Source organism: Panthera tigris, chromosome E1 (genome assembly GCF_018350195.1).
Source record: "Panthera tigris isolate Pti1 chromosome E1, P.tigris_Pti1_mat1.1, whole genome shotgun sequence".
Taxonomy (NCBI): domain Eukaryota; kingdom Metazoa; phylum Chordata; class Mammalia; order Carnivora; family Felidae; genus Panthera; species Panthera tigris.
This window is the reverse complement of record NC_056673.1, coordinates 45,980,933-46,001,758: the sequence shown is the minus strand read 5'-3', so window position 1 is coordinate 46,001,758 and position 20,826 is coordinate 45,980,933. Positions and strand designations below refer to the sequence as shown.

Genomic DNA, 20,826 nt, shown 5'->3' with positions numbered 1-20,826 from the left:
TCCTCAGGAAGTGGCTCAGCCCCCCCCCCCTCCAGACCCCTCCTGGATAAAGATATATTTTAAAGATTTTATTTTTAAGTAATCTCCACACCTCACGTGGGGCTCGAACTCACAACTCCGAGATCAAGAGTCGCAGGCTCCACTGACTGAGCCAGCCAGGCACTCCCTGGATAAAGATGTCTTAACCTCAGTGAGAGTGGACACCTGACCCCAGGGGCCTACCAGCCCGCCCCCCAGCTGGGACATAGCTTCATCCTGCCAGCTCATGGATTCCCTGGAGAAGGGAAACGTCACTGGTCCAGAAATGTCTCCCCAAGTCTGATTGGCCCCTGGATCCTAATGCATCTGGCTGGGGTTGTGGCCCCCGAAACCATTTCCTGCTTTGTCCATTGTGCAGGCCCCTGGCTCCCCTGGCTGGCCCCTAGGGGAAGAGCGGACAGAGGGTTCCACTTGAGAATTGTCTTTTTCTGGGAAGCACGGATGGCTGGGATAGGTTGGGTGTTGTCAGCTGCATCACTGCACTGGAGGCTTTCTTGGCCTGAACACCCAGACCTGGGGCGGGGCAGGGACCCTGGAGCTCCGGAGGTAGATTTCTGTTTCCTCCCTCCCTTCTTCACTCCTCCATTAGTGCCACAGGGCTCTTTGTAGCCTCACCAAGCCCTGAGATGCCCTCATCCCCCACCACATCTCTCTTTTCCTTCCTCCTCATCCTCTTCTTCCCCATCCTCAAAGTGATCCTAAGAGTGTTGTCGTTGCTCCCGTGTTAGAGATTTCAACACTGGGACATGCACAGCTCTCCTGGCTCAGGCCCAACCTTCCAACTTCCATTTTTGTTGGCACCACTGATCCGGGCATGGCAGAACCAGCCAGGCCTCTGCTGGCTCCCGGAGCTCAGAGGAGGCAGGGAGACACCTGCACAGGTGTCATTGGATTTATTCACTTGTGTGTGTGCCTTGTGTCTGCCTCACACCTATGTGTACAGCTGTGTGTGTGCATTCAAGTACGTGAAGTGCTACGTCCTGTCTCTGCAAGTGTGTACCATGTCAGCGTGCCCCTGTAGTCTGACTGGTGTGTGTGCGTGTGTGTGTGTGTGTGTGTGTCTCCTGTGCAGGCCTGTTGGTGTGGTGTGCCTGTGCTATATGTGGATAAATGTGAACGTGTGTGGGCAGGTTTGCACGTTGAGTCCCTGTTGACCTTAAGTTCCTCTTCTCTTTCTTCTTGTTTCTTGTGAACAGTTTGATTAAAACTCAGGAAGCAGCAAAACCTCCAAAACAATGTGTGTGTGTGTGTGTGTGTGTGTGTGCGCGCGCGTGCTCGCGCGCATACACGCTCGTGCGTTCCTGTGGCTGGAGCCTTCCTTTCTGTCTGCCCTGCTCGCTGGCCTCCTTGCTACCCGCTCTCCCTTCCTCCTAGTCTCTTTATCACACCCATTTGTCCCAGCCCTGCTCCCTGTCTCTTGCCTGTGTCCTCTGTGGAAGGAGGCCCCACTCCTTCCATCTTCCTGCACAAGTTCTGTCTCTTCCTGCAGAAGGTGCATCCTACAGAGGGCAGCCTCCTCCCTGACCAGCACCCTGCCCATGCCCCTTCCCTCCTCAGGCCCCAAACTAGGGTGGCCCCAAGAGCCTCAGCATCCGTTGGACGGGATACTTGCCATTGGACTGCATCCAGATTGCAGAGCCTCCCCTGCCCGTGGCCCCCTCCCCCACACGTCCACATCCATTCCCACTCTGGGTGGGAACAGGCCCAAGCCAGGCTGGCAGGCAGGCTCCTTTGTACAGTTCTTATAATAAACCTCCCCCTGGTGCCTCTCATGTGCGAGCTTCTTCCTTCCGCACCTCCGCATGTGGACACTGACAGGGTCTGAGGGCTGCAAGGACAAGAAGGGCTGGTGGGGATTGAAGCCGAATGAGGAAGGCTCGGGGAGCCTCAGGGTGGGGAGAGGGCCCCAATTCCCCCTCTGGCCCAGTCCAGCTCTTTCTTGCCCCCCTCCAAAAGGAGGCTTGGACTCTGAAAATTAAGAAAGGGGAACCTCACTAAAATGGAGTCGTGAGGTTCAGCAGAGGAAGCGCTCAGGCTCCACCACTCATCATCAATGTAGACCCAACAGAGATGACCTTGCAGGTGGACACCAATTTACTATCCCTGAAGCTGAGAAGAAAAGCTTTCCTCCTGCCCTGGCAACAGCCCAGCCAATGAGAGACAGTCACAGCTCGGCCAATGAGAAGCCACCATACTTCCAGCTCCCACTTCACACCAATGGACTTTTGTTTACAACAGCCTTCCCAAAGTCCCCCTTTCCTCTGTAAAGGAGCGCGTCCTCTCCTTTGTGGACATGCCCGCGGTTTTGCCCTCCTTGCTTGTTTGGCATTGCAATTTTCTGCCATTCCGGAATCAACCTGTCTTTTGCTGGTAAAATACCTGGCAGTTTTATTTTTAAGGTTACAACTCCCACCTCTTAGCTGGAGTCCAAGAGGCCAGGTAAGGTCATGGGTCGTGGCCCTCCACCCCTAACAGCACCACGCTCCCTCTCCCCACCCGTGATGGTGCCCAGGAAATGGTGTTGGGACCCAGTGGCCCCAGTCCCTCCTCTCTGGACCCTTCACTTCTCTGTGCGCCACCCCCCCCACCCCCGCCAAAGGCCCAGAGGTGCCTGAGGGACACTTGGTGTGACCCCTCCCTCTCCTCAGAGATACCCCCCTAAAGACCCTGCCTCTGAACCCTGACCTCAGAGAGCCCAGGGTCCCTATGGACCTGTGACAATGAGTAATATGATGTAGTGAGATGAGTCCACAGTCCTGGTGGGTGAAATATAATTTCATATACAATTTTGTTTTCTACAACTTGATTTCTGATTCCCAGGGCTGTATGTGTTCAAACTAGTAAACACTCCTTTACAAGATTCCTGCACCCCCTTTTCCTGGGTCCTGAGGTTACGTGGCATCACAGGCCACCCTGACATCCCTCAGCCGTCTTCCTGAGGCCCCTTCCCACCTTGCTGTTCTCTTTGTGTGGGGAGAGGGGCTCAGCATCCCTGCAGGGTCCTGAGCCCCCCACCAGGGTGCTGACCTCCCTCCGTGAGGTGGGGGTGGGGCTCCTTCTCACTGTAAGTTTCTGCAAACCGTGCCTAGGGCTCTGTCTGGCTCCAAGGACAGGAGATCTCGCTCAGTGCCCTGACCCACCCTTCCCCTGAGCCTTGAATAGTGGAGGAAAAGAGGCAAAATACTGGATGAAAAACATAAGCTAATATTTCAAAATTATCCACTTTGGAGAGCCAGTTATCAGTGCTACTCCCCACCTTCCTGAGGGTAAACTGTGCTCCCAGATTTCTCACCAAACGCTCAGATACTGGATTCCCTTCCACGCTTATGACGGTCCCGAAGTGAAGAATGGATTATTACGATTACTTCTGTCTTACACGAATGAGGAAACTTGGGCTCTGAGGGTTAAGAATGGGTGTTGCGTAACTGGGGCGCTGTTGACATGTGGAGCAAGAAATCTGCTTTGTGAGACACTGTCCCTCCCGCTGCAGGGAATTCAGCACCCCTGGTCCGTGAAGGCCAGTGGTGCCCATTGGTCACTGCGACCACTGAAACGGTCCCAGTACCTTTCCGAGTGCTCCCAGGGGGGCGGGGGGAGGGGGCAGGATCACCCCTTGTTGAGAAGCACCAGGGAACGTGGGGCGGCTTTCTACCTGGTACACGGCAGGGCCGGGAATCAAACCTTCTTAGCCAGCAGGCCTCTTCCACAAAACAGCCAGTGGAACAGAGCCAGGAAGCGTGGACCGAGGGGAGGGCAGAACTCTGAACCCCTCCTTCCAAATTGAGGTTGTGTCCTCTCCCACCCTTCCCAGGGTTGCTGGCGGGGGGGGGGGTCCCTGACCTCTTGCCTCCTCAAACTCCTAAGCCCCTCGTCCCCTCTCCGCATGCCCCCATCTCTTGTCTTGATGCTGTCTTCCTGGAAAGGTGAAGTGGGGGCTGCCAGATGTTGGGGTCTTTTGCAGCCCAGGGAAGCCGGGGGCAGAGGCAGGAGTGGGCTTATAAGGCCTCCTGTTCCAGGAAAGAAAAGACGTCACTAGCCCCAGACAGAACTCTGTACTGTTGTCACCAGAGAGGGAACAGCACGGCCCCAACTGTGACAAATAACCCCGAAGGCGCAGGGGGCGGGTGGAGGGGGGGCACCGCTTCCACCCGCTCCTGAAAACGGATCCCCGCCCGGCATGAATGGGAATGAAGTCCAAAGGACACATCTGCATCCTTGCGCATGGGGCGGGGGACGTGGATGTGTGGATGTGTTTGCAAGATGCCAACTGCCCCCAGCCTCCATCCCCCATGAGGCCACCCTGGGCCCCGGGACCAGCTCCTGAGCAGGGCCCGCACCACACAGCCCAGGCAACACACCCGTGTGAGCATACACCCGTGCGCACACACAGGTGTGTACCCCAAGCCTTCCCCCATTAGCTTCCCAACGTCGGGGGGACACTAGCTCCAAAGCTAACCAAGGCCTCCATTATGAGGAGGTACTTTATTAAATGCAAAGACCCCTGGATTCCCCCCCTCCCCATTCCTCTGGAGGGTCTCCAACCACCGCCACCAGCACAAGGGGACTGTGGTCCCCAGGCTGACCTCAGGTGATGTTTATATTCCTGGGCTGTTTGTTCTGCGAACTGAACATCTGACACCTTTTCAGAGAAATGTTTTTTTTTCATCTGGAACATCTGGGAACAGCAAGAACATCTGGGACTGCCAGGAACGAGCTGTACCTCGGTTGAAAACTTAACTCTCCAGTCCCCATTTTCTATAGCTCTGGTCCTGGCTGGCACTCCTTGGGGGTAGCCCCTACTAGGGGCCTATGCCCACCAGGACTAAGGGGGTACCACCCAGATCCCTGCCTTTCTCATTGTCAACCCTGGCGTGGGAGGCAGCTCCACATCTCTCTAACACATCTCCAGAACACTATGGTTTCATCCACCACTCTACTGACTGGCAAGATAAAGCCAGAGAGCCTCTTAGTTTCAGAATCTGAAGATTCCCCAGCACTAGCCTCCTGTCCCCCTGCCCAAGACCCGAGAGCTATGGACAAATCCCTGGGAGTCCCTTGATTAGCTGAGTTGTAGGTTTTTTCTAAGCTGTCTCTACCTACCTAAGTTCACCCCTTTTTGAGAACAAATTCTCTCACCAGGTGAGGAAGGGAGGCCTCTTGCCAGGGTCTGGACCATGTCTTGTCCCAGGTGGCTGTCACACCTGGCTCTTGCTCAAGAACCTCTGTGGCTCCCTTCCTCCACAGGGTCAAATCTCCGTCAACCCCCAACATGGCTGCCTGCACTCCAGCCAAGAGGCTGCACTCTGGGCCTCTCCAGGTGCCGGGCCTGGGCCCATAGCTGCCCCCCACACCCCTGTACCATCCTCCCTTGGTGCCTCTCTTCCTGCAGAGCGCAGGTTGAGCCCGAGCCAAGGAGCTGTGCTCACACTCACCCACAGGACCCATGTGTACTCAGCTAAGTGCCTGGGAATCTGAACTGTACAATAGGAGGCCGGGGGACTCCAGGACATGACCATCAGCGGGGTGGGGACAAGGGGAGGGACGCACAAGCTACCCTCAGAAGACTGAGAGGCTCCTGCCTCCCAGGGTCCCCCCCCACCACCGTGGTGGACCCCAGCTGTGATGCCCTTTGAGCCTTAGCAGCACAGCTGACAAGAGAGCCCTCCCTCCCCCGCCCTCCCCCAGGGTCCCCGGAGAGCTGGTGCCTCCCCTGGGTCCCAATTTGCATGGCAGGAAGGGGCCTGGTGGGGAAGAGGCGGGGAGGGGACCGGCTGCAGCCCAGGCAGTTACACGTTTTCCCCCCCAGGAGCCTCTGTCCTCGTCACCAGCTCGGGGTCAGAGACAGAGACGGAGTGGTAACCATGGCCGAGCTGGTGCTGTCTCCCATGCCCAGCAACTGGCTGGTGGTGTTGCTGCTGCTTCTGTCAGGTACGGCACCCCCGAAACGAGACCCGTGGTTTCGCTCTCTGTCACGGCCTGTTTGCTTGTTTCCACCGCTCTGTGTCCTGCTCTCTCCAACCTCCCCCTTCTGTCTCTCACACTTTCGGCCTTCTGTCTCCCTCTGACTGCCCCGGGGCCTGGGTCTGGCGTATCACCTACGCTGAGGAGCTCAGGGGGTCCGTGGCCCCAGCCCCTCTCCTGTTTGGAGGGCGTCAGGCCGAGCTGGGTGTGAGGTGAGGGGTTGGTGTCCATGACGTGGTTCACCCCCAGTCCCTTGAGGGCATTGTGTGGGGGCGACACAGGAGAGAGGCTGCCCCCAACCAGACCCTGGGACGTGCATGGTCCAGAAATGGTCCCCTGGGCTGGAAGACAGGACAGCCATCCAGCTGTGACTTCCCTCCTGGTCTCATCCAGGGTGCCTGCTCAAGGCCGTTGGTCAGGTCAAAGGCAGAAGGAGGGGGCGGGAAGTGGATTTCTGGTGACCCTGCTCCATTCCAGTCTCTCCGGAGCGCTGCTACGGTGGGGCTGAAGGGTCTCGAAGCTGATGTCCTGAGAGGAGGAAGTGGGTCTAGGAATGCTGGGGGCCCCAGGGGTGGGGCAGCCACTTTCCAGGGGAGAGCCCTGACCCAGCCCCGCCTACTTCCTCCCACCCAGCAGGTGTTCCAGCAGCCAAAACAGAAGACCTGTACCAGGATCCCAAAGGTCAGCCACTTCCCCTGCCCCTTCTGGGGGCAAGTGTGTCTGCGTCCAGTGCTGGTCCCGGTCCCAGGGTCCGTGCCATGGCTGCCCCTTGTGCCCTTGTGCCCCTGCATCTCCCCAGCCGGTACACCCATCTCTAGGCTACCTTAGGGTCTCCATCTCAGAGGCCTGGCTCCGAGGGCCCCCCAGCACCCCTCCTGCCAGCTGTCATCCTCATTAGACATAAGTGTTCCAGTCCCAGAGACTAAGGGGTGTGACTAAACCCAAGCTGGGAGGCGGGGAGCCAGAGGGAGTTCCACTGGGGACTCAGGCTGGGTCTGTCTAGTGGGGGGGGGGGCGGTTGTCGGACTCAGCCCGGGAAAGAGTCTGTAACTTTAGGGGCTCTGACAGGCCATAGGGCCTCAGGGATTCCTACGGTTCGCTTACTGGGAACGAGGCAGGAGGGAGGCTTCTTGGAGTAAGTATGTGGGAGAGAAAGAAGATATAGGAATAAAAACGAAGGGAGAGCACCAGGCCAGGTGGGGGGCTGTCCTATGGGCCTCTGGACCCCAGCAGGAGAGGCCTAGATCAGGCTGCTGTATAGGCATGGAAAGAAATCGGAAGGTTCCAGAGCCCTTCTAAAGGAAAATCAAATGCTGGGGCACAGGGGGGTGGTGCAATCAGGAAGGGGCGGGACCCGGTGGTTTGGCCTCTGGCCACTCACATGGCTCAGCTCCTCCACACCTCTGCCTCATGACCGTCCTATACCCAAAAGCAAGGACAGACAAGGGCGGGGGTCCGTGGTTGGGCTGGCAGTCGGGAAGATGCAGAGCGGGATTTTGATCCCGGCCTCGGTGCCCACAGGAAGCACTTGTGCCCGGGTCTGGCAGAACCCACGTTTCATAGCCCGCAAAAGGGGAGCCATGGTGGAGATCAGGTGCTACACAAAGGACCTGGGAGCGGTGAGCTGGCTACGGAAGCGGGAGACGGACTTGGAGCCCAAGCCACTGCTGGAAGACGCCCGCATCCTAAGGAGCCAGAACGGCACCTTTGCCACCCTCACCATTCAGGGCATCCAGTTTCAGGACAACGGCATCTACTTCTGCCAGCAGAACTGCTTGAAGGCGTCCCCCGGCACGGGCTGTGGCACTGAGCTGCGAGTCATGGGTGTGTTCGGGGCCTGCCCTCCAGCCGGTGGGGGGGGGGGGGTGGGGAGAAGGGGTGATGGGGCCATGGAGCCTTCACTGAGCCACCCTCACCCCTGCCCCAGCCCGGCCTGCCGCCCGTGGGGGGGGCCACATGGTGAAGGTGGCCGCGGCCACAGAACACCCAAGAGAGCCGCTGAGGAGGTCCTGAGGGGTGCAGGCCCAAAGAGGGGGCCCCAGCCTCACCACCCCCTGCCACCTCCCCACAGGATTCAGCACCATAGCACAGTTGAAGAGGAGGAACACACTGAAAGATGGCATCATCATGATCCAGACCCTGCTCATCATCCTCTTCATCATCGTGCCCATCTTCCTGCTGTTAGACAAGGTGACCACGGGGGCCGGGGGCGGCCATGGGGCAGGCCAGACGTGGGCAGGGTCTCCATCTCCCCAGGCCCACAGCCTGCCCACTGACACCTGTTCAAACTCTCCTTCATTCGTTCGGTTGTTCTGGCAGAGGGCACCTCACCTCCTCACCCCTCGCCCCTCACCCCCAACCCCTCCCCCCGGGCCAGTCTCCCTGGCCCTCCCCGGCCTGGCCCAGCAGTGGATGGGGGGGAGGGAAGCTAACACTCTGCTCTCCATCCCTCGCCCTGCCAGGATGACAGCAAGCCCGGAATGGATGAAGACCACACCTACGAGGTAAGGGACGGGGGGACCCCCGCGGCGCTGGGGGCTGTGGGGTGCTTGACGGCACCGTCCACTGGCGTGGTCAAGGAGTAACCAAGGCCTAAGCACCGTTCCATGTCTCCAGGGCCTGAACATTGACCAGACAGCCACCTATGAGGACATAGTGACTCTACGGACGGGAGAGGTGAAGTGGTCAGTGGGGGAGCACCCAGGCCAAGAGTGAGGGGCCGGCCCTCCCCACGCCTCTGGGCCCAGCCAGCTGGGCCTTCGTGGACTGCTTCAGAGCCACTGCCAGCTCCCAGCTCATCTCTTCCCCGGACCTCGGTCAGCCTCCGAAGCTGGCCCACCAGATCTGCCTGCCCCTCTAGCCCCTGGTTTCCAGCTCTTACCGAGGAGACCAGAGTAGAAGGGGTGCAGGGCGGTGGTGTGGAGTGAGGAGTTCTCTGGGGACAGACTGGACCCAGCCTTCTGGGGGTGCTATGTGGGGATCCATCCCACGTTCAGGACGGGGAAGACAGAGGCTTATCCGAAAACTGCAAATGGACTCAGAGCAGACCAGCTTCCTGCAGAGCCTGGGAAAGGTGGTGGCCCGTCCCACTTGGCCACAGAGGGGCCAGGGAGAGCCACCTGCCTCTCCCACTCTCTCCTTCCCTCTGCTACCCCAGGGAGCTCCTAGCCTTGATCCCATTGTCCTATGTAATAAACGGTGTGTCGTGAAACTACACACAGGCTTGTGACATCTATGGGTTTGGAGTGGGTGAGAGTCTCTCTGGGCACAAATGTTTGGGCCCCTGTGGGCCCGTGGGGTGCGGGAGAGGATGACTGCCATAGGGCTCACGGACCTCTCCCGTGCTCACGGGCTTCTCTCTGAAGGCCTGGCTGGGATCTGTGGACATGCCTTCCATCTTCCGTTAGCTGGGCCCAGCCTGGAGAAAAGCTAATAGCCCTTATTGGCGGGCATGCCCCCATCCTGCCTTCTCTTTAGCCCACGAGCAGCGCTTGGGTCCTGCTCTGTAGGGCAGGGGTCTCAGCCCTGGAGGAGCTTGCCCTCACCCACCCATCCCAACCCTACTGTCCTTTAATGCCCTCCACCTACAAGAAGCCCTCCCAAATATCCCCAGGCCCTGCCCCAGCCCTGTTACTGGCCTGTACTGCCCATGCTGGCCATGTTCTCCAGATAAATGAATCCCTACCAAGCCTGGAAATTTTGTTTTTAAGTTTGACCCAGAGCCATGCAAGAGAGAGATTCCTAAAGAGGGAGGCTTTGCGGTGGTGAAGTTTGGGGGTCCTTCGTCAGGTGACTCCTTCAGCCTTTCCCAGCACCACATCAGAGGTCCCCTAGGGCCCCAAGCTCCCCACAAAATGATCCCTAGGGCCCTACAAATTAGGGCCCCGACTGCCAGCTGCAGGAGTGACTGGGAACAACTCCCAGCTAGGATCTCAGGTGCCATTAACCTCTATGTGCAAAGCCAGGCCTCGCTCTACTTCCTGTTGACCTTGGGGGGACCCTGAAACACCTCTTTGCCACTCATGCTCTGGCTTCAGGCCAGAGAAATCTCTGCCCCCAGGGTGCTGCCAACTTAACTGGAGAACCAAGCCCAGCATGTGGGGGCCAATAAGGGCAGCCATCGATTTTTACTAGCTTCCCCCTGGAACTCCAGGTGGAGCAGGGGGCTGAGGTACCTGGCCCTGGGGTTTCCAACAGTCGTTCTCTGCATCGCTCGGTGGTGCTCCCTCAAAGCCATGCTGGGCAGGCCAGGTAGGGCCCTCTCCCTCCCTGGTCTCCGGGCTGCCCGAGAAAACTGGTTTGTTTTGGCATCTGCCTCCACTGAGCCAGAGCCCTTCCTCTCCTGCTGCTTTGCATAGGGGCGCTAATTCTGTCCTTCTACCTCCACGAGGGACCCTGGCAGCCGGGCTGGGGGTGGGAGGGAGTCTTCACTTCTCCCCCAAGCAGGGTCTCCCCCAGCCTGGGGCTGCCCTGAGTCTAGGGAGGCACTGACTTTACGAAAAGACTAATAGTTCTGAATAACTGAGTTTCCGTAATGCTTTGCAGTACTGTTGGCAGGGAACTATTCGAGCAGCAAGGCCTGCCTCCTTCCCCAGACACCCCTAAAAGGTATCTGCCCCCATGGTTATGATGTAGAAGACCTCCCTGGCCTGTTTTTCTGTCTTAGGGGCTTGTGCCATGGGTATCGCCGTCTCTATCTTATGGGTCCCTGGCCCCCAGAACTGACTGAGGCAGTGGAGATGAAGCTGGATGATCCTGGTGGGGATGATGAAAACCCCGGGTCTCAGTTGCTTCATCTGTAGAATGGGAATCATCAGAACTTGTCTGAGAGAAGGGCGTTGAGCCAGATGCTGTTTTTTTAAAAAAATTGTGCCATGTAGTAAAATTGACTATGTTTTCTTTCAGTGTACAGTTTGATGAATTTTAGCACATGTGCAGATTTGTGTAACCCCACCGCTGTAATCAGGATACGGGACGTGAACCAAAATCTTTTCCTGGGCCCCCAAAATACTTATATAATGAGCACCTCTTAAATGTCAATAAGATTGTACTGAATACCTCCATATTCATGTACATACTCTTGCGTGAGCCCCAGCATAAGCCTGGAAGGAGGCAGCATTATCCCCATTTGGTAAATGAGCAAATCAAGGCCCAGGAAGATCACAACTGGCCAAAATCACACAGAGACCTTCTGACTCCAAACCCGGCATTCTTTCCGCTATATCACAGCTGCCTCCCTCGGAGGACTTTGCAGCACTGAGACACCGAGGAGGAAGTAAAGAAGGAGGAGAACCAGGGAGGAGAGAATCCTGGGATAACTCTGGCCATCTTTAAATACTTCCCATTGTTCGCAAGTCTCAACACCCTGAAGGACCCACTCCCTTCCCAGCCGGGCTGGAGATCACACCATTGGGCCATCCTTCCAGGGTGCCAGCTCTGGGCGGCTTCTCCAGGCCTCCCCCTCCCCAGAATACAGCCCCAAGGTGCCTCGGTGGGCACATGCCCCACTGCCCACTGGGGGAATCCAGCCCAGTCCCTCGGGGCCCTGGTGTAAGCATAGGCTGGTTCCTTCTTCGTTCTAGCTTGACTTCCGGCCTTTATCGACGCAGGTGCTGCTAGGCCTGGGGTGCTCTGACTCAAGGGTTTGGGTGTTTTTCCAGCAGAATCAGAGGTAAGAGAAAAACAAAACAAAATGTGAAAAGCTGCCACTGTTTGAATGTCACTGGCAGGTAGTGTTTGTCCCTTAGCAGGTGTCTGGGTCTTCTGTGAAGGGCCTCAAAGGCCATCTTAGAACACGGGGTTTGGGATTCCCAGATTCTGTCCTCGAGTGTTCTCTTTAGATGACCCCAGTGGCTGGAATGAGAGCCCACCCCTGTGGAATTACCAGATGTGTCCGGCTCGCCACAGTGCTCCTGGTTCTGGCACCTTCCGAATCTGCTGGGGACTCAGCTGCCAACAAAAACAGAACAGCATCAGGGGCACCTGAGTGGCTCAGTCGGTTAAGCGCCTGACTTCGGCTCAGCTCAGGATCTCAGGGTTTGCCGGTTCAAGCCCTGCATCAGGCTCTGCAATGACAGCTTGGAGCCTGGAGCCTGCTTCAGATTCTGTGTCTCCCTCTTTCTCTGCCCCTCCCCCACTCGTACTCTGTCTCTGTCTCAAAAATAAACATTAATAAAAAATTAAGAAAACAAAAAAAAGCAACAAACCCACTTGGGATACCTCAGCTGCTCCTCCAGCTCCAAAGCCTTCACCTGGAAATGGTGACTCCACAGAGAACAAAAATTAGCTAGCATTAAATCCTGAAGATAGAGTACAGGGCGTTAAAAACACATTTAGAAGGATCCTAGTGCATTTCTCAAATTAAAAAAAAAAAAAGCTAAAAAAAACAAAAACCAAAAAAACCTCTTTCTCTCCGACCTAACACCACTTTCTCAGATGGCGAAAACAGGGGGGCAGGGGGGCGGGGGGAGGCGGTGCTAAACACCTCGTGAGGACCCGCTTAGGGCTCAGGCACAGCAGGTCATGAGTCCGTGCAGAATATTTGTGTGGACTTGTGATCAGCATCTGCGTACTGCCTTGCCTATTTTTTTTTTCATTTAAATTTTTTCATGGATGTAGTGCCGTGCATTGCAAGATCTTGTACTTTTTATTTATATTTTTGGCACTAGTTATTTGAATTCATTCTATGAGGAGGACATTGAGGCACAACGTGGCCTACCTTACCGTTTCTGGGTGGGTGGGCGTTTGGGTTCTTTCCTTGGCATTGTCTTGCATTTGCATTCATTCAAATCCACCTAGCACATGCTTGTTGAGTTCCTGGGTCTGGGGCTGTGCCCCCCTGCCAGTTTCCCCCTCTCCCCAGGCTGTTCTCTCGTCTCTATGTCTTGGCTATTTCTTTCATGGCAGTTTTCACAAGATGAAATTTCCTTATATATTTTACCATTATGTATTTATTTGTTTCCTATTGTCTCTCTTCCCCGGGTACTATAAGCTTTAGCCAAGAAAGGATCATGTCTTTCATTCATCAGGGTATGCCCATCTGCCTGGTACAGTATCTGGCATACAGAAAAAGCGACAGCTACGTCTAGAACCAGGTAATGCACAAAGAAGAGTGGCAGTGAACGAACGAGTGGATGAGAGGGATGAATCCAGCTTCAAAGGGTTTGCAGTCCCATAAGGGGGCTAAGATGTTCACAAATAAGCATAGAATAAGGCAAAAAGAGTAGAATGATTTCCAGTGAAGGGCACCGGTCAGGAAAGCACCCCAGACTTCCCACAGCTGCTGGACACAGCCGGGTACTTACTGCTTCTTTTTCAATGGGACTGTCTCCCTGGGGAATAGTCCCCAAAGTGGAAATGACTTAATAGGTCTAGTTATGTAGGCTGTTATGCACTTCTAGATGGTTCAGAGATCCTCAACCAGTGTAAACAACAACCTTATCGACCCACAGGAGTGCCCACCCCCATTCGACCCCCCACCCCCAAGCCCTCCAAGGCCCTTCCTCCATGCTTGGGCCCTCTGGCAAACCCAAGGGTCCAATGAGATAAAGGAAGTGAAAACGTGATGTACACTGAAACGTGCAATACACATGTGAAGGATGATGTGATTTGGTTCATTAAATCGGGCTACATTGGGTTGTTTTTTCTGCCGCTTTTCTTGGTGTCCGTGGACCTCATTCTGGGGTGAAGTTCCTTCCGTTCAATTCCCCCCAACTTCACTGAACATCTTCTGAATGGGGACTTGACCTTACTCTGCTAGCTTTGTGCTGAGGAACGTTCTGTCCACGCCCCACAGCTCCACTGTCTCTCCTGGATGAGAGTTCTAAAGAGTTCGTGCTGGGGGGTGGGGACACGGCGGTGGGGGGGGGGGGACGGGGGCGGAGATAGGGGCCTTCAGCAGCTATCACTTAGAGCAGAGAAACCGTGGGAAAACCACTCTGTCTCTTTGAGTCTGAGCGTGTCCTCATACGAAATGGGCCTCCAGCTCCTATCAGCCAGTGCAGAGCCTGGCATACTCAGGAATAGTGATCCTTTCCCCACCTCCCCTGACGAAGCCTTTGGGAATCCCCATATAATATTCTCTAGAGCCCTTGACCCCACGCTGAATGATCGACCGATGCTCAGACTCATGCTGGAAGCAAAGAAGAGGTGGAGTATGTCCCAGGGGCAATCCCAGCCTCCAGCCTCAAGGAAGGCAGGACAGAGTTAGTGGACGTCAAGTGACCAGAGTTGGGGGGAACGGAAAAAATGGCCACCAGTCCCTCTGAGGCTATTTCTACAGCCAGGGTAAGTAAGACCCCCAAAAATTTGGCCTCGCACCCCACGGATTGAACCTCAGAGGGGCTCCTGAACCCTGAAAGAGGCCGCTTTTAGATCAAAAGCAAATCTGTGAGCTTCCACAACAGGTACAGAAAACTCCAGATTTCAATTCTGGAAATAGGAAGGGCTTCCAAACACACTGAATTTCACAGATTCCAAGATAATGGGCAGTTCATCCTGAGCCTTTTTTGGCTGCCCCCAGAGATGCTAATCATGGCCTCTTCCCTTCAGCCACCATGCAGAGGCCGTGGTTGGACAGTCTCTGAACCTGGAGAAGCCAGGGGGTTGGCCCCGTGGTGCCCCAGGAAAGGATGGGTGACTCCCCAGTCCTGGAGGGAAAATCCCAAGTCCATAGCCTTCAGTGCCTGCCTCTTGGGTCCAGTGACTGCCACCACGGTAAATCTTTCTGTAAAGGTGTATCCCCAGGGACCCCCAGAGTCCTGTGAGCCGATCTAGTTCTGGGGTCAACAGAAGTTGGTTTGGTGAGAGAAGACACTCCCCGGATCTGGCTAGTTCCACCTATTCTCAGCAGTACACTGCCTATGCAGACAGAGCCTCAGCCACCTTTCACCTGTGCCCACCTTGTGTGCTTCTCAAGCAGTCCCCAACTTGGGCTCCTGGACTCTCACTCCTAGGGGAGGTCTGAGGCTTCCCCCCTGGTCCATAGTTCACATACAAGTCTCATTAGCTAGAAACTGGTCATGATGGGTTTCACATCAGTTCCCCTCCACAGGGTGGAAAGATGGGGGTGGGGAGGCAGAAAGCTGTGTGGGGCTCAGAGAGCTTCCTCCATTTCCCTCCTGGCCCCTCCTCTCTGGTAGAGCTGCAAGGAGGAGAGGAAAGCCTTCTCCATGCTCCCCCTCTTCTTCAGGCCTATAATTTTTTTTTAAGTTTATTTTCAGAGAGCGAGAATGAGTTGGGGATGGGCAAAGAGAGAGGGGGACAGAGGATCCGAAGCAGGCTCTGTGCTGACAGCAGAGAGCCCAATGTGGGGCTCAAACTCTAGAACTCTGAGATCATGACCTGAGCTGAAGTCAGACGCTTAACCGACTGAGTCACCCAGGTGCCCCAGGCCTATATCTTTAATGACAGCCCACTCTGATCCTTCCTCTGTCCTGCCTGGAGAACAGCTCCATGGGTCCCAGTGCCTTCCCTAGCAGATAATGAATCAGGGCACCGTTGGACAATGGCTCCAGAATGATGGATGAAAAGGAAGCTGTATCCCAAAAATGGGAGGTGGCAAGACGCAAGCACTCCCCTTCTGGGCCATGAGGGTGTGACTTTTCGATGTTAGTTGCCAATACCATAACCAACGGCCCCTAGAAGGGTTTCCTCATTCACTTGTTTATTTTCCCACAGGGCAAGTGCTAAATGTTCTTAGACTCAAGGAGTGGAAGGTTTAAAGGGAGGGGAAATGTGTTCTTTCCCGCTCTGAGCCCCGGGGGTGATCTGATGCTGGTAACTTGTGGATGCTGCAAAGGCCCCAACCCTGGGCACCGGGAGGCTGGAGGGCAGCAGTCCTACCTAGCCCTCCCGGCCCCAGCCTCGCGCTACCACTTGGTCTCCAACATGCACCCCGAGTCTCTGAGCCAGTCTCACCTGGGAAATGAGGGGCAACAATCTGCCTCTTAGGGGAAGGATGAAATGAGGCAGAGGGACCCTTGGGATTAGGGGCAGGATCCCTGGATTCAGAGGGATTTAGAAGATAAAATAACTGACTGGCCCACCCAATCTGCTGAGGAGAAAGGATTTGGGATGATGCAACATGGGAAGAGCAAGGTTTGGGAGGTCGGCTTTGGCTGAGGCAGCTCGTGCAAGTGAGCCTCGGTCAGCTCCTCTACAAAATGGGGTGGTAATAATACCTCCTTCACGAGATGGCCGCGAGGGTCAAATGTGACAATGCATGGGCATGCTGTCTCACCCTCATGAGCTCTATATGAATATTAGAAGAAAGGGGCTCCTGGGTGGCTCAGTCGGTTAAGCATCTGACTCTTGATTTCTGCTCTTCATGATCTCATGGTTCATGAGTTCGAGCCCCACATCGGGCTGTGCAGTGACAGCACGGAGCCTGCTTGGGATTCTCTCTCTGCCTCTCTCCCTCTCTAAAAATAAATAAGTATTAAAAAAAATTTTTTTTTTTAAGTAGAAGAAAGACTAAGAAGAGCCTAGGGTGGTTGGGGAGATCATCTTTCAGGGTGCTGTGCCTGGACTTTCAGTGCTGAGAATGAGACCCAAGCCCGCATGGGCTCTTCTGATCTTAAGACCGTCTGATGGTGACTGGGTTGCCAGGGGGAAGTACTTGTGGCCTGGGTCTGTTCCTGGGACTTCTGCTTCTTGGTTGGCATCTCTGTAGCATGTTCGAGGAGCAGAGTGATGTCTCTGGTTTTGGTCCTCTGCCTCAGCCACCTGGAGGGGCCCCCACGGCAGAGAAATGGGAGGGCAGTGTGGGGTCGAGGCCAGCACCAGCTGCCTTGGGCCGGACCACGTGGTCAGATGGTGATAAAGGGTAGGGGGATGGTGACAGCGACGAAGGTGGCAATCTGGGACTGAATTGTGCCCAGAAACCTCACAATCCATGGCTGTTCTGGGCTCCCTTTCCCCAGACGCACATTCTGTCTGGTAGATGGAGGGGAACCGTGCAGGGAGGAAAATAGGAATAGAGAATGAGGGAAGGTAGCGCAGCTCTCACAGCACATCCAGCCTGACATAGCCCCCCTTTTGGGGGCCGGGGTGGGTCCTCCTCACCTGAGTGGACAACCCCCCGATGGTACCTGCCAGAACGCACCTGAACTCAGGCTACTCCCTTCTGCCGCCTCCCCCTTGAAATGAGTACAGATCGGATGTTCTCTCAAGCTGAGACCCTGTGTGCACAACCCTCAGGGCTGGTGACAGCAGACAGGGGAAGATGGAAGGGAAGGCCTGGGGGACATGACCCCAAGAAGAGCGGGAACAGGACAAGAGGGAGGAGACTCTAAATTATCCATCAGCACAGGCCGCCCAGTGGCCCGATGCATAAATGTATAGAGAAAATAAGTGGGGGCGGAGGGGGATAGAGAAGGGACCAGGGTATAAAAAGGGCCTGCAAGGGACTGATTCCAGGATCCCAGCACCCGGCTCCCCAAACCGCTCAGGGTCCTGTGGACGGCTCATCCCCAGCTGTGATGGCTGCAGGTAAGTGCCCCTAAAATCCCTTTGGGTTCAGTGTATACTGAGGCACAAGGCGGTGGCCCGGCATGTGGATGGGGATACTAACCCTGGGCTTTGGGGCTGCTGAATGTGAGCAGAGACATCTATGCCCAGACATTTGGCCAAGTTTTAAATGTTCTCCGTCCCCGGGCGGGGAGGGGAACGGCTGACGGGAAACAGAGGCCTCTTGCTGTCTGGGCCACGGCCTCGCCCTCCGGGTCCCTCTCTGTAGGCCCTCGGAACTCTGTGCTCCTGGCGTTTGCCCTGCTCTGCCTGCCCTGGCCCCAGGAGGTGGGCGCCTTCCCAGCCATGCCCTTGTCCAGTCTGTTTGCCAACGCCGTGCTCCGGGCCCAGCACCTGCACCAGCTGGCCGCCGACACCTACAAAGAGTTTGTAAGTTCCCCAGGAATGGGCGCCGGTGGGGGGGGTGGGGTGCAAGAAGGTGTGAATATCACCCCTGGGACGTAATGGGAGGAAACTGAGGAGCTCAGGGTTATTTCATCCAAGTGAAGAGGCTGTCAGCTGAGCACAAACTGAGGGAGCTTCCGAATGAAGCAGTGATGAGGACCGTGCAGCTGAGACCCAGGCGGGCATTCTTTCTGCAGGAGCGGGCGTACATCCCGGAGGGACAGAGGTATTCCATCCAGAACGCGCAGGCTGCCTTCTGCTTCTCGGAGACCATCCCGGCCCCCACGGGCAAGGACGAGGCCCAGCAGAGATCCGTGAGTGGCCAGGGGCGCCCGGCCAAGGATCAGGGGCCTCCCTCGTCTGCAGGAGTCAGGCCCTGGGCAGCCTTCTCCCTGGGGCCGAGGGTGTGCAGGGAGGCAGGTGGGCGGCCCCCGGGGCAGAGGCTGGCGTGCCCACCGCCCCCTCCATCCACAGGACGTAGAGCTGCTCCGCTTCTCCCTGCTGCTCATCCAGTCGTGGCTCGGGCCCGTGCAATTCCTCAGCAGGGTCTTCACCAACAGCCTGGTGTTCGGCACCTCGGACCGGGTCTACGAGAAGCTCAAGGACCTGGAGGAAGGCATCCAAGCCCTGATGCGGGTGGGGACCGCGGCGCTGCGGGTCCCCTCTTTGGGGCCTGGCGGCAGCCAGGCTGACTTAACTGAGGGGTGGGGGCTTGCATGCACTGGGAGAGGCTGCCCCTTTCTTTGTAGTAAACAGTCCAGCCTTGACCCCTGAGAAAGCTTACTCGTTTCCCCACCGTGAATCCTCCGTGCCCTTGTTAGAGCCCTGGAGGGGAGGGCCACCCACAGAGGGACAGGGAAGGAGCAGTGGCCAAAGACTGGGCCTCTCCGTCCCTCTTCCCCTTTTTGCAGGAGCTGGAAGATGGCAGCCCCCGGGCCGGGCAGATCCTGAAGCAAACCTACGACAAGTTTGACACAAACTTGCGCAGTGACGACGCGCTGCTCAAGAACTATGGGCTCCTGTCCTGCTTCAAGAAGGACCTGCACAAGGCTGAGACGTACCTGCGGGTCATGAAGTGTCGCCGCTTCGTGGAAAGCAGCTGTGCTTTCTAGTTGGTGGGCATCTCGGTTGCCCCCTCCCCAGCGCCTCCCCTGACCCTGGAAAGTGCCACTCCAGTGCTCACTGTGCTTTCCTAATAAAATTAAGTTGCATTGTATCATCTGAGTAGGTGTCATTCTATTATGTGGGGCAAGGTCCAGGCTGGGAAGACAGCCGCAGACATCCTGTGGGGGCCGACTGGGAATGATACCTGACCTGATTCCTCCTGGGCTAGAAAGAAACCGACACATTTATTCCTCTCCATCACACATCGAGTCCCTGCCCAGGTCTGAGGTCCCAGCTCTCTGGGCAGTCATAGGTCAGGAGCACCCCCATCGAGTACCTGGAGGTGTTCCTCTCTCCCCCGCGGGCACCACAACACCAAATCTAGCCCCCAAGAGCAGGGAAAAAATGGAAAGCAAAATAAGCTATTAAGTACAGAGGCAAAACATCCTGACATGGGAGAAAATTATGAGAGAAATCCTAGAATTACTTTTGTGCACAAAGTTGAAGGCGAACACACATTAGACCCACCTACTCTTAGGAAAGGGGAACAATGCAAAATGGCTTTGGGAAAAACAGAACCAGCCTGTTTGGGATCTGGATGGTGGCAAGGGAAGTGGAAGAAAGACTAAGTTGGGGTTGCAAATTCAGGGCCAGCAGGTGCCAGGCAGACAATTACGAAAGTAATGAAGGCTTGGTGTGAAGGGATAAATCATAACTGACGCTCCACTTCCTTGTCAGGGACACATGCCAGCATGTGGGTACCGGGGAAGTCAAGAGAACTCAGGACCCAGCTAAGGTGGGACCTATCGAACCTTGTTGCCATTCAGGACTGTGGGAAGGGCTGCCAGACCTTCTGATTTTTCGAGGCAGACAGGACGTCCAGACTTTTTCCTTTTAATGTTTATTTATTTATTTTGAGAGACAGAGAAAGAGCAAGCACAAGCCAGGGAGGGGTAGAGAGAGAGAGGGAGGGAGAGAATCCCAAGCAGGTTCCATGCTGTCAGCACAGACACCGATGAGGGGCTCGAACTCAGGAACTGCGAGATCATGACCTGAGCCGAAATCAAGACCCAGTTGCTTAACCAACTGAGCCACCCAGGCACCCCAGCACATGTGAAATCTAGTTTTTAAACATCGGTGACAAATCCCTATTGAAAACATGTTTAAGGACAAAAATTAATCCAAACACAGTTTCTCCTCAAGCTGTCATTGAGCAATTTCTTCTGAGAACAGTGGATTGGGGTAACTTGTAAGGGCAAAAATCAGAAATAGTTGGACTTGTATTTATGCTCACGAGTAGATTACTTAACCTCTTGGGGACCCAGGGTCCTCGCGTATAAAATGAGATGATAATAAATTGCCTTACAAGGCTAATGTCAGGATTAGATAAAATGGTGTTTCTGAAGTGTTTGACACATTACAGCACTCAAGAAATCAGCTGTTTTGCACTGAATTTGGGGGGTGTTCCCTGTTTTCTGATGGAATGCTTAAATACTTGTTATTAAAGTTCATTTATTTATTTTGAGAGAGAGAGCATGTGCACATTCAAGAGTGGAGAAGGGGTACAGAGAGAGGGGGACACAGGATCCAAAAGGGTCTCTGTGCTGAGAGCAGAGAGCCCGATGCAGGACTCGAACAGATGAACCGTGAGATCAGGACCTGAGCCAAGTCCTACACTTAAGAGACCCAGGCGCTCCTACTCCCTGCAATTCGGATTTAATTGGTCTGGAAGGGATCCAGGAAGGAGTGGTTTTTAAAGCTCCCCAGGTGAGTCTAATGCGCAAACGCAGTTGAGAACCACTGAGTTAG

At 55.5% G+C, this 20,826-nt stretch overlaps 2 protein-coding genes across 3 annotated transcripts; both read left to right on the top strand.

The window, feature by feature from the left end:
- Positions 1-5,786: 5,786 nt before the first annotated feature.
- Positions 5,787-9,025, top strand: CD79B (CD79b molecule). Of its 2 annotated transcripts, none has more exons than XM_007088271.3 (6): positions 5,787-5,967; positions 6,637-6,681; positions 7,522-7,824; positions 8,072-8,190; positions 8,463-8,504; positions 8,617-9,025. In XM_007088271.3, exons 1-6 carry the CDS (start codon positions 5,901-5,903, stop codon positions 8,713-8,715), a joined length of 675 nt encoding a protein of 224 aa, XP_007088333.1. In that variant the 5' UTR covers positions 5,787-5,900; the 3' UTR covers positions 8,716-9,025. The 2 variants fall into 2 exon arrangements, with proteins under 2 accessions (XP_007088333.1, XP_007088332.1); XM_007088270.3 differs by having other exon boundaries at positions 6,634-6,681.
- An 8,454-nt stretch (positions 9,026-17,479) lies between these two features.
- Positions 17,480-19,025, top strand: LOC102954011 (somatotropin). Its single transcript, XM_042966333.1, has 5 exons — positions 17,480-17,490; positions 17,738-17,898; positions 18,111-18,227; positions 18,388-18,549; positions 18,825-19,025. Exons 1-5 carry the CDS (start codon positions 17,481-17,483, stop codon positions 19,023-19,025), a joined length of 651 nt encoding a protein of 216 aa, XP_042822267.1. The 5' UTR covers position 17,480.
- Positions 19,026-20,826: the final 1,801 nt, after the last annotated feature.

What these genes read in the sequence shown, in the direction of transcription:
- CD79B (XM_007088270.3), top strand. Translation starts at nt 5,901, where the DNA reads ATGGCCGAGCTGGTGCTGTCTCCCATGCCCAGCAACTGGCTGGTGGTG. An exon ending in GTTGCTGCTGCTTCTGTCAG is followed by an intron (nt 5,968 to 6,633) that starts GTACGGCACCCC and finishes CCTCCCACCCAG; the next exon opens with CAGGTGTTCCAGCAGCCAAA. An exon ending in CCTGTACCAGGATCCCAAAG is followed by an intron (nt 6,682 to 7,521) that starts GTCAGCCACTTC and finishes CGGTGCCCACAG; the next exon opens with GAAGCACTTGTGCCCGGGTC.
- LOC102954011 (XM_042966333.1), top strand. An exon ending in ACGAGGCCCAGCAGAGATCC is followed by an intron (nt 18,228 to 18,387) that starts GTGAGTGGCCAG and finishes CTCCATCCACAG; the next exon opens with GACGTAGAGCTGCTCCGCTT. An exon ending in GCATCCAAGCCCTGATGCGG is followed by an intron (nt 18,550 to 18,824) that starts GTGGGGACCGCG and finishes CCCTTTTTGCAG; the next exon opens with GAGCTGGAAGATGGCAGCCC.